Source organism: Crinia signifera, chromosome 1 (genome assembly GCF_055691185.1).
Source record: "Crinia signifera chromosome 1, ASM5569118v1, whole genome shotgun sequence".
Taxonomy (NCBI): domain Eukaryota; kingdom Metazoa; phylum Chordata; class Amphibia; order Anura; family Myobatrachidae; genus Crinia; species Crinia signifera.
This window is the reverse complement of record NC_139217.1, coordinates 432,621,251-432,634,204: the sequence shown is the minus strand read 5'-3', so window position 1 is coordinate 432,634,204 and position 12,954 is coordinate 432,621,251. Positions and strand designations below refer to the sequence as shown.

Below are 12,954 nucleotides of genomic sequence, written 5' to 3'. Positions count from 1 at the left end.
TCCCAGCAACGCTTTGCTTCCAGGTTTGGGAGCTGGCAGGAGTAATGCACTGCCTTTGAGAGAGGGTCAGATATACTGCTCTGCTGTATAGACCTCTGTAATAGCTGCTGCTGTATCCTGTTGATACATACGAGGCAAACTTAATAAATGAGGATAACCGTGTCTTTTTTTATTATGTAGTGATCTCTGAAACCGTTCTTTGACTGGGTATAGGTGGTGCAAGTGGCCCTCTAGTGGTAAAAGGTCGCAGGCAGAGTCCACTATTGCTATACATTCTGGATTTACCAGGGTTGTGTTTGAATTGAGGCATACTGGAAATTGATTTCGGGATGCCCAAATGTTTGGCTTTTGTTGGAAGGGCAGCGGCTGACAGCGAGTCATGTCACAGTAAGTCATAAAGATTTGCAGGAGAAGTCCAGTCAGATTATGTGCCCGTTGTATCCAGCTATCTCTTCCCAAAAGTCACATCAGGGCTGGTTTGAGTACCAAAGGGGGAGCTGACCTATTCCAAATGGAAGGTGAGGAGAGGCTCCAGGACCAGCCTGTGGAGAACCCATGACTAGCCAGCAGGGGAGGAGAGGCTCCAGGACCAGCCTGTGGAGAACCCATGACTAGCCAGGAGGGGAGGAGAGGCTCCAGGACCAGCCTGTGGAGAACCCATGACTAGCCAGGAGGGGAGGAGAGGCTCCAGGACCAGCCTGTGGAGAACCCATGACTAGCCAGGAGGGGAGGAGAGGCTCCAGGACCAGCCTGTGGAGAACCCATGACTAGCCAGGAGGGGAGGAGAGGCTCCAGGACCAGCCAGGAGGTGAGTAGATACTCCAGGACCAGCCAGGAGGGGCAGAGTCCCCAGAACCACAGCCAGGAGAGCAGAAGACACTCACTGCAGTGCGACTAATCCAGTCAACAGGAACAATTCATTTGCAGGCAGATCTTTCAAATTCAGCTAAGATTCGTCTGCCATTCTAATTTTGTATTTTTACAGTGGCATTGCCTGTTGGGTAGTGTGGGGTATATAAACTGTCCACCTATATAGATATATTTTACCTATACATATAGTGGACATCTAAACAGTTTTCTTTTACCCACCCATACACTATCCTCCTATACAGTTTTCTGTTACCCACCCATACACTGTCACCTATACAGTTTTCTGTTACCCACACACATACACTGTCACCCATACAGTTTTCGGTTACCGACACACATACACTGTCACCTATACAGTTTTCTGTTATCTACATACACACATACACTGTCACCTATACAGTATTTGGTTACCCACACGGACGGGATCCCGACAGCCGTTTACCCGACGTCGGGATCCCGATTGTCAAAACGTCGACAGCCGGTTGCCCGCTATTTTCCCTTGTGGCGGTCCACGACCCCCATAGAGTGAGAATACAATAGGTGGCTCGCGTAGCGAGCCACCGTGCCCGCAAGGGGCTTTTTTGCGCTCGCCATGCTGTCTGACTCCGGCCAGTCGGGATAATGACTGTCGGGATCCCGACTGTCGGAGTCGCTTACCACACCCCACTGGCCACTATGCCATTTTCTGTTACCCACGCATACACGGTCATCTATACAGTTTTCTGTCACACACATACACACACACACACACACACACACACAGTTTTCTGTTACCCATGCATACACTTTTACTTATGTACTGGGAAAAAAACACAGTGACAAAATGAAAGAAAACTGGCTAATGGCAAAGTTTGTAAGAGCATTAGTTTATTTTCTAATTTTCATGTGTTACTTGAGAAACAATTGACTTATATACAAAAATTGGAATGTTGAATAAATGCTGATCATTAAAACATTACATTGCTGTAGACAAAAAGATTCCATGAAAAATAAAATCTCACAGCATACCTAACCATGAAAGCTGGGCTCGATTTCAGTCTTTGCTTTATTGCTATGTTTTGCAAGTTCATAGAAGGCCTTAAAATGTATGTACATATTTCTTTAAAACACAGTCCAAACAAAAAAAAAAAATGATTATGCTATTTACATAATAAATAGTGGGAGATTTGCAGTTGAATTTAATTGACCTCTGATTACGAGACGACAATGAAGATGTGTGATGTGCATTTAATGCAAATATATTTCCATGTGCGCATGTCTGCATAGTTGGGGTTTATATAAAATCAGGCTGTTGGCCCGAATACCACAATACACTGAACATAATTACACACACATACACACACTACACTGTGCATTGTTTTAGGATACCTCCGGCTCCTAACGGACACCGTTTAAAAAAAAAACTTTTGGAAATGAAGGGGTAGAAGAGTTTTATTCCCCCACCCCTGACACCGTTGCATTATATCAGTAAGGTGCGGGAATCTTTCTGGTACCTGGAAAAACACAGTAATGCTATTTCATAGGAAAAAAACAGTTATGAAATATCACCCTCACAAACGGATGAAGATCCAAAAGGACGATACCTCCTCCAGGAAACCGGACAGAAAATGTGCTGCAGGCCTGTCCAGCGTCTACAAGACTACAGAGTGCCCACTACCACAGCGAATGCCGCATTCCAGGCACAGCGCTGCTGCCACACTGAGCTGTTTTGTTAGTTCATGTACATATTGCAAATTTATTGCCACAAGGCATCTAGAAGTCCGTTTGTATGCATAGGTCATTTGGATTCACAACCACACACCCCCTACACATTGGTTTCAGTTGTGCTCTCACACAAAGACGTAAACCGGTTATTTAAAATGTGAAAAGAAATGAGGATAATAATCTGCTGATGCGATAAAACTACACACGTTAAAATGAGAAATCACTGGGAGAACCCACACTCTCCACCATATGAAATGTACTCTATGGTAAAAAAAAAAAAATGAAAATATGTTCCTCTCTTTATTTAATTATAAAATCCTAAAAGGTCTGTATTACCATTTGCTCATATTTATACACATTCCGCAACATACGGCACATTTTTGTGGTTAGATTCCAAAATAGTCAATTCCTATGTAGAGAAAACTGAAACTCGGCTGAATGAGAACAGAAATAGCTGTTAAAGGGTTTGATTCTGACGGATCAAAGTTTACACTCAGGAACCAATACATAATTCTCTGTACTTGTACATCCTAGTGCAAAATAACTTCATGAACATATACAATGTATCGCTCTTGCTTTGCTAAAAATCCACATAGTAAAACCTCACAATCAGGGTTGGTACTTTCAGCTATATATCCGCTACTGAATCAGAAAAATAAATTACAGTATTGTTTAATTACACAGGTGCAGGGCGAGGACCCCCGAGGCTGTGTAAATGACCCATACACATTGTAAGTAACATAAAAAAATAAACTGTTATAATACAGTATTGATCTAATAAAAACAAAGAGACAATCAGCCGTAAAATAAACAGTTCTTGGTCATCTATGGCACTTATCCCTGGTCTTTAATAATCATGTGTTAAGAAGCACTGCAATCCCTACTCATTTACGCCAGAGTAACAAACAGAAAAGATCAATGAACAATGTTCCTTTATGAACCAAATTATAGCAAGAAATATTTACATTAACAAGGAACAAAGGCAGCTTGTGGTAAATCACTAAACAGTATATAGTTAAAAACCCTTTAATGACTCTAGCGCAATGTAATTTCACATTTCAATGTTCCCTGTAGAAAGAGCCCTTTAACTGCTGTCATTAAAATGAACGGTCCACAGGACCCTCCCAAAACTCTTGGCGCTATATTCTCTAGAGCGCTTGAGCATTCCGCCACGTTCTCACTTGCTTTGGTTACCTAGCACCAATCACTGACATTTAGCAAGGCAAGAGGCCATTCTGTCCCATGTGGAAAGTGAGCTGATGCAGGTGTAGTGTCACCATCTCTAACACAGTTGTATAGCAATAATAATGAAAGCTGGCATACTAGAACAAAGGCTTTGGCCTCTATGGCACCTTACTGTCTGAGGCAATCGGGGTACTCAGTCCAAAAGAATTCGAATAAGGTGATAACCGAGAGGGATTTGCTCGTAACGATAACTTTGGAAATCTATGCTTACAAGACAGTAAATCAGGCACCATGGACAAATGCGGCTAGCTTCGGCTAATCTACCATGGTTCTCTAGTACCACCCAGGCTTAGCCTAGTAGCAAGTTAAAATATTTTTCATGTAGCATGTGAAAAGATGACAAACAAATTAATAAAATATGTAAACACACATTTCCATGAAATTATTTAAAAAAAAACCTTGCTATAAAAAAACAGCATAAAAAAATTAAAAAACAAAAAATGTGCTTTAAACATATCAAATATCTAAGGATGTTGATATAGAGAGTATTAAAAAAAAATCTGCCGTTGGTGTCTTTAAGAAAAACAAAAAGCTTTCAATATTAAGCCCCCTCCCCCAAAGGAAGAGCACTTATTTCCTGCATGGTCATATAAACCAAATAGGACAGGTGGCTACATTACCTAGCCGACCATGTGCACAACTTTGCTTAACCATTCACCTATACCACGTACACATAGCAAAATTCTCCTGTCCGATTCTAACACAAGTGGTTTGGATTAAAAAAAAAAAAAACACACACACACACAAAAAATAAAAAGAGAGAAGTGACCTCACCAGGTGAGGAGAGAAAGGCTTACACATTGGCAGCCCTGCCGCTCACATGTTCGCTACAATTGAGGCTCATTTTTATCTTACAGAGTTTAGTAATGCACATTATCCAAAAATAAACCTACATTCTGTACAAAAACAATACAGATTTGTTCTTGTAGGCAAGACTAATCAAACACCCGAGCAGCAAGGCATCGGAACCTGGCTGCTTTTGTCTGCAGTGGTTCACTCCCCTAAACCACACTTGTGACTATTCATCTGTGTACAAACTGTTTTTTCTTTTATCAAAATCCAAGTGCATGTTTCCTGCTTTTCTCTCCAAGCTGATTTGTTTTTGTCCTTATATACATAGAAAAATAGTTTTGATACGAATTAGTCTCTTGACACATTGCTGGCTCTCCGTTCCATTTTTAAATTTGCCTCTTTTACACAGCGCCGTCCCGTAACACAATCAGCTCTACAGCACCCTGAAACTTCTTCAGCAGCGACACTGCCTGCCCGTGGTCTATGTTCAGGAAACTGTAGCCGTTTGCCTAAGCGAAAGAAGAAAACAAAAAGTTAATTATATACAAGACCGTAAACGGAACAGACTTATTCTACAGTAGCCTGGGTTAGCAAGGGACACCGCGGAAACAACAGAGTCTCAATAAAGCAGTGCCAGTGTCGACTCAACAAGATTTTATGGCAACGGTCCTCAACTACAGATATTCATTTAAATCAATACAGGATACAAACTCTAATTCTACTTACAAATACTGTAGTGCCCGAGGGTGGTAGGTGTTACATAAGTTTACACGGGTTTGGATCATTCAGTCGACCCCAACTAGGTTGACAGTCATAATGGTCGACATACAGCAAGGTCGAGAGTCAAAAGATCGACATGGGTTTTGTGACCAGAATGTCGACATGGACACTCGCTTCACTCGCCATGCTTCGGGCACACTATTTTATTCTCCCACCACGCCCTAGTGCAGGCATTCCCAACCACGGTCCTCAAAGCACACCAACAATGCAGGTTTTAGTGATATCCAGGCTTCAGCACAGATGGTTTAATCAGAATCCCTCAGATACTAATTAAGTCACCTGTGCTCAAGCCTGGATATCTACAAAACCTGCACTGTTGGTGTGCCTTGAGGAACGTGGTTGGGAATGCCTGCCCTAGTGGATGGTAGGGCACGAAATACCGCCTGTTGGCACATGTTGGCTCAAAAAACAGTCAAAGAACCCATGTCAACCTTTTGACTGTCGACCTTGCTGTATGTCGACCCAACGGTGTCGACCTAGTTGGGGTTGACAATTCAACCGTATCCCATTTACACAAAGTTTTAGCGAAGACGGTACTCAAGGATAGTGAAGTTTTTCTATATAGTTTGTTTTGCTTGTAAGGTATTGTGTAGTACAGTGCTATCATCCAAGTTTTACACATATCTAGGCTCGAGCAAAGATCGAGTCAATGATACTCATCAAGTTATGAAGGTCATTTAATTTCTTGAGCAATAGAAATCCCTTAGTTTCCCAAATGTCACCATTACAGTCCAGGTTTTATCCATACTTGAGCAGTTAACTTAATTAATAGATAAATCGATGTGACTTAATCAACCGAACTCAAGAATGCATATCCTTAAAACCTGGACGGTATTGGCACAGTTTTGAGAACTCTGCCTTTTATGATACATACTGTAGCAATCTAATAACAATATGAATGAATTGAAGTAGAATGTTTGTGCAAGGAAGGAGATTGCACTGGGTATAAGATGAGATGCAGGGAATGACAGAAGACAGCGTTAGTCTTAGTGGCTGGATAACACGTATGATAGGAGCGAAACAGGACACATGGAAAATGGATAACATGTAATGTTACCTGTATTATCTTATCCCCAGGCTGCAGCAGTTTGGATGCTGCTCCTTCTGTCTGCACTCTAGTCACAAATATGCCCTACAAAAGAAAAGGGGGAAAGCTCATGTTCAGTTTCATAACACTTCAAACTCCCACTAACCCAGAGGAGCACAAACTCTGGGTGAAATTTAATAGGATGAGAGATTCAGAAAGTGAGAGATTTAGTACAAAATCTACAGATTTTTTTTTAAAGCGGCAATCATTTACACTGCAAAACCAGTTTAATTTTGAAATGTAAATAATTGCCGCTTTAAAAAAAAACAACTGGAGATTTTGCACTAAATCTCTCACTTTCTGAATCTCTTATTCTATTGAATTTCACCCCATCGGTCTGCAGACTAAATCTGACCCACTGTCCAGCCTATAGTTTGGATGTCAGGCCCATCTGCTGGGGCTACTTGCTATGTGCAGACCAATTCACCCACCCTGACCTAATGTGCTTACAAAAAGGCTGGTTTGTTACTAGTTTGTTTTATCACCGTTTTCAAGCGCAATGGAATATACTGCACACTATTAGAAAATGTAAATAAATAAGGCAGACCGACAACACTTTCACATTTACTTTTATCCACACACGCAAAATATTTATTGTCGGAAGACGACACAACCAGTCATATCACTCCTCCACAACACCACACACTCGTTCACAACACATCCCCATCTCAGCAACCATCTCCAAATGCATACAGTGTCATCAACTCAAAATGTCCAAGCAATGGTGCTGGGTACACACCTATGGATTTATCTGTCTGGTGGGAACAAAAATCTGTATGAGAGCAAAGGACAATCCATAATTTACTCCCAATGCTGAAAAGCAGACAATGTTCTTAAAGCCATTTGATTTAACAAATGTATCCAGGCAATAGTTTTTATCCATTTTTCAGCATTTAGGAGCAAATGGTTTATAGTCTCATGTACATTACCATATTTTTGTTCCCAACAGAAAAATCTCTAGGTGTGTACCCAGCTTTAAAAGGTGCCCATCCACTACTGCGAGGTATCGTATGCGATAACCCACCAACTCACCTTGCAGCTCCTGGTCAGCGGGACCGAATACCCCTGTTACATACAATGTGTTGAATGCGACCCCAGTTATGGCTGCGGGATCTGATCCAGCACGCCCAATCTCCAGCTCCGATCTGATGCACACGGGACCACGGATCAGTTAGGAGACAAAACACATCCAATTTGACACTTCATCCGCACAATCCATAGAAATCGGATGAAAAGGGCACAAATCGAACTAGTTGATTGGCACCTTTAATTAGTCCTATCTCTGCTCTATCACTGCACACCTGAGATTTATCTGTCCAATCTGTCTGGTGGGAACAAAAACCTGGTAATGTATGGGAACATATGATCATCAACCATTTGCTCCTAAATGCTAGTAAGTGGCCAAATCAGTTCGTATAATTACAATCAAATGGATTTAACCAATTTGTCTAAATGACTTCTGTCTTTCTCCGTTGTTTGGGAGCAAATGTTCCATTCTCATAAGCTCCCATGCATTATCAGATTTTTGTTCCCGCTAGACAGATTGGACAGATTGCAACTGGGTGGGTGCACTTATACTGGCTATACATCAGACCGACTTTCCTCCCACTACCCTGCCACCCAACTAAACCACCACCCCACACACCTACCCAACTTAATTTCATCAGACCAGCCAACTTCTGTCCAACTTGTGATGTCGCAGAAGTAGGCAGACAGTGTCTGCCTACTTCTGAATGTTTTGAAGAAAACACACACACACACACACACACACACACACATTTATTAAACAGGTTTTAAGTTACCTAGAGAATAGTACTGAACAGTTAACTACTGTGTATGTTTCACATCTGTTGAACTAGTTTACCTTTGTTGAGGGCAACAAATACAGTAGATACTTTTAATATATAATTACAAATACTATAAGTAGAAACAAAGTGATACATTGTTGCTGATATTTAAATGATAGTGACAAAATAAGCGCTCTGACTTATGTTGTACGATGAGATGAAAAGTATGCTTTTCAGAAACACTATATGGGGTAGGGGGGTATCCTACTATATAAGCATCAGTCATTTATTGCTGCTTATAGGTTTGCCAGGGGCTATTAAATTAGCCCTGATACTAGGCACTTATCGGGGATTATGTTTTGCTTGACTCAGGCACATGTGTCCACATGAGCCCAGCACTTTCCCAATACCTTTCTGGTATGTGCGTCTGAATGCTGAACTACAACCCAAGTTCAGGCCAAAGCCAAATTCCTAGAGGCCCTCATCTGGAAGCTTGTTTGTAAGCCAGGTAAGTTTGTGGGCAGGGATGGGGGCAGGTAGTGTATGTACATTGGGTTGGTGGTAGGGTGCGTAGTGTATGTTTTAGAGGCAGCAGTGTGTATAGTGTACATCTATAAGCCGGGGGCGTACTGCTAGTCTTGGGGTCAAGGGCCAAGACAGAGGGTATGGTGGGTAGTGCATCTCCCTGGGGCTGGGGGGGGGCACAGGAAGTTTGAGCAGGCATTGCATGTCCCTGGGGCAAAGGGAGTAGGGCAGGCTGTGTATGTAGCCAAGTCCGTAGTCTGGGTAGTGTATGTCCCAGAATCTAGAGGGTTGGGTGGGCAAGGTAAATAGATCAGGCATTCACACACCAGTACAGGTGTGGACAGATAAATATTTAGGTGTATACCCAGCTTTACTGCCAGCTACACTGCCACTCATCCTCCAATCCTGTAATGCATTGCCTCCTACATTGGATGCTGACAATCCTCTGCCTGGCATCTGCTACATTCTCATTATCTCTACATTTTATGCCTAATTGCATTAGTCGGCTCATGTGCAGTATGCGAGACGCACCTGGAGCCGGCCACATTACATGCACATGGCTTGTCTGACGCACAGATCCCCGGCTGCTGCAGCAATCACTGTGACACTAATAATCTTCCCAATTCCGGGGCCCAGGAAAATATATCTACATATTTTATATAATGATATGACTTTCCAGATGTTATTTTGGAGCTGGAGATTATAATGTGCTGGAAGCTGGGAGTATTTCCGCTTTCCTTTAAGGTTTTCAAGGGCTGATAGGTCAATCACACAAATGCCAAGGGCAAAAGAAGGCAGACCAGTAATATGGACAGTATGTAAATGTAAACTGAATGGACAAGAGCGGCTTTGGGTGTACAGAATAGAACCGGGAGCACTATACATAATAACACCACAATATGGATACATGTAAACAAACAATACTTGCTGGGGACTGTCCCACAAAAGAAGCTGCTTAATGCAGGTATTTCTTCTGTCAGCAGAATGAAGTGAGAAATGTCAGCGGAATACTCACATCATCACCAGGTCTGAAGGGATTTCCTCTGCCACCAACACCTCCTGATATACTAAAACCCAGTTCAGGATCCTTCATCAGTCTCACACGGATCTAGCATTAGATGAGAAATTGATCAATGGCCTGAACAAATGCGGACTGCCTGCTAGTGCAGCTTCCCAGTGCGGGCCGCCATCTAGTGCAGCTTCCCAGTGCGGGCCGCCAGCTAGCGCAGCTTCCCAGTACAGGCTGCTCCCCAGCGCAGCTTACCAGTGCAGGCCGCCTGCTTGCACAGCTTTTCAATGCAGGCCGCCCGCTATCACCGCTTCCCGGTACTGGCTGCCCGCCAGCTCAGCTTCCCAGTGCAGGCCACCCGCTAGTGCAGCTTTCCAGTGCAGGCCGCCCGCTAGCGCAGCTTCCCAGTGCAGGCCGCCCGCTAGCGCAGCTTCCCAGTGCAGGCAGCCCGCTAGCGCAGCTTCCCAGTGCAGGCCGCCCGCTAGCGCAGCTTCCCAGTGCAGGCCGCCCGCTAGCGCAGCTTCCCAGTGCAGGCCGCCCGCTAGCGCAGCTTCCCAGTGCAGGCCGCCCGCTAGCGCAGCTTCCCAGTGCAGGCCGCCCGCTAGCGCAGCTTCCCAGTGCAGGCCGCCCGCTAGCGCAGCTTCCCAGTGCAGGCCGCCCGCTAGCGCAGCTTCCCAGTGCAGGCCGCCAGCTAGCGCAGCTTCACAGTGCAGGCCGCCCGCTAGCGCAGTTTCCCAGTGCAGGCCGCCCGCTAGCGCAGCTTCCCAGTGCAGGCCGCCCGCTAGCGCAGCTTCCCAGTGCAGGCCGCCCGCTAGAGCAGCTTCCCAGTGCAGGCCGCCCGCTAGCGCAGTTTCCCAGTGCAGGCCACCCGCTAGCGCAGCTTTCCAATGCAGGCTGCTGCCCAATGCTTGTGAAGCATTAAGATACATGTGCTCTCTGATTGTGAAATCTCATTAGCTGGAATGGGAACACAGAGGAGCAGCTTAGGTATTGGAATGTAGAGTCATCTATAACAGAGCGCAAGCTATCTTGTGTAAAATGTACTAGAAAAATGCAGGTTGGAAGGATGCCTTACCACAGCTGGCTGTGCAGGGTGAGGAAGGTGCTGACTGTAGCTACCCTGTGACCGCGATGGTTGGCCCATTTGCCCATTGCTCATATGCATCTGTAAAATAAATTTGGTTACATAAAAAAATGAACGCGTAGACTTATTTATAGCTGTCCCAAATTTGCAGCTTTCATGTTGTTCTAATATACAGCATCAGGCATCGTCACGACATCCTGTGACTTAGAACAGCTGTAGAACAGCTCAAGGGTCACACATTTGCTGATAAAGTTTGAAGGATACAAGGGATATAATGAAACAGAACTTTGGAGAAATATGCACATACCTTTTTCCCACTGTCAGTAATGCTGTCTTTGTGAACCAGGGTGGTGTAGTTTTGCTGTCCGGGACTAAACACATCATCTTGAGCTGGTTCTCCAGTGCTGCCAGATGTAGGGTGCTGCCAACAAGTTGAAGAGTAAGTGTTATGTACTGTAAGTGCTAACATGATGCACAGAGCATGTGCAGGACTGAATATCGGGTATAGCAGCTATACCAGTGTGGTACCATAGACTCGTTAACAACACTAGCAGCAAATAAATAATATATGAAAATTGGGAAAGGATACATTCTTAGCTGGAACACATAAAGGAATGATACAAAGCCTGGCATAATTACTGTAATCAATGTGTTAATAATAGTAAGCGCAACACTAGTGAAAAAGAAAGTCGGCATTGTAATGTATGGATCAAGGGATTGATCCAGCTGTGGACCAGTTCAGCAATCATTATACCACCACTACAAACAATGTGGACATATAATAGGAATCCTGATTAATTATACAACGGAAGTAATGTATGAAGCTTGGAGAAGAACGTTATGAGCAAGGTGATAATGCTCCAGCCAATCAGCTCCCAACTGTCAATTTACATATTGGAGCTGATTGGCTGGAGCATTATCACCTTGCACATAACGTTCTTTATGGGGATAGATACCAGTTCTCCAAGCTTCATACATTTACCCCAATGTGACCTATAAATATGTCACTGTATATTAGATTTGCAGGATGGTGGAATGAGCACATGAACACATTAAATGTTATTCTGCTAATGCTGGAAGTGATGACACAGACAAGTGATATTACAGCGGTGATACAGAGAAGCACTAGTGAGGGAGGATCAGACTGTGCTTGTGACACCAGTGAGGATTCTGCGCAGCCAGATCCCATCCAGAATCCACTTGTAACACATTTCACATTTTAGTCTGCTTACGAAGTCACTAGACAGCAGTGATGTCATTTTCTCCTCCTGGCTTCAATGATGTCACCAGTTACTTGTGATTAGATAGGAGTCATTATCAATGGCCTACTTCATGGCTGCCTCAGAATGATTAGGCTGGTGAGTCCCAATCACAGTACATATGTCCCAGTCACAGTCCAGACACAGGGGACATCCCTGCTTCATTCAGCACAAATGTATCTCCTTAGTACCTGCACTGTAAGTGGGTTAGGTTGAATTAGGCATCAAGGTGCACTTAAATGGGTGAACCAAACACTGGTAAAGTCAAAAAATAGCAAGAAGCAAAGGGCAATTTGGTTTGTAAGTTGACAGGGGCTTTTACCATTGATTTATATTCTGCATGCCATGCAAAAAGATTATGGATTTGTTTTGATGCAATTGGCTAGACCATTACACCTTTGCTTTGTGACGCAATTTTAATTAACTAACCTTACAAATTATTGCAGGGATTTTGTTAAATCCATTCATCATCATATATAATGTGTATATGTATAATAATTCAAAAAGAAGTTTATACTCTAAACCAGGCATTCCTAACCACGGCCTCAAGGCACAATTTACAGTGCAGGTTTTGGCAACATCCAGGGTGCGGCACAGATGGTTAAAACAAAATAAAAGAGGTACTGAAACCTCTGTTGCTGCAAAAAGTATGTGTTGGCTACACAAGTTGGGTTTCTTTGCAAATAGGGCCCCATACACTACAAAGATGTTGCAGGATCTCATGATATTTCGACCTTTCGGTATATCGCATGCAATGTATCGAAGGAAGTTTGACTGCCATTTCCCGAACACACACATCAGCGGAAGTAGCA

At 43.5% G+C, this 12,954-nt stretch overlaps 1 protein-coding gene across 4 annotated transcripts in view; it reads right to left on the bottom strand.

Moving 5' to 3' along the window:
* Positions 1-1,716: 1,716 nt before the first annotated feature.
* ERBIN (erbb2 interacting protein) overlaps positions 1,717-12,954 on the bottom strand; it is a 181,176-nt gene continuing 169,938 nt past the window's right edge. For all 4 annotated transcript variants that reach the window (XM_083152725.1, XM_083152715.1, XM_083152738.1 and 1 more), the window contains 5 exons: positions 11,191-11,304; positions 10,875-10,964; positions 9,806-9,898; positions 6,449-6,523; positions 1,717-5,120 (listed from right to left, as the gene is read on the bottom strand). In XM_083152725.1, coding sequence (XP_083008851.1) covers positions 5,013-5,120; positions 6,449-6,523; positions 9,806-9,898; positions 10,875-10,964; positions 11,191-11,304 — 480 coding nt within the window. In that variant the 3' untranslated portion in view covers positions 1,717-5,012. The remainder of the gene's footprint in view (positions 5,121-6,448; positions 6,524-9,805; positions 9,899-10,874; positions 10,965-11,190; positions 11,305-12,954) is intronic.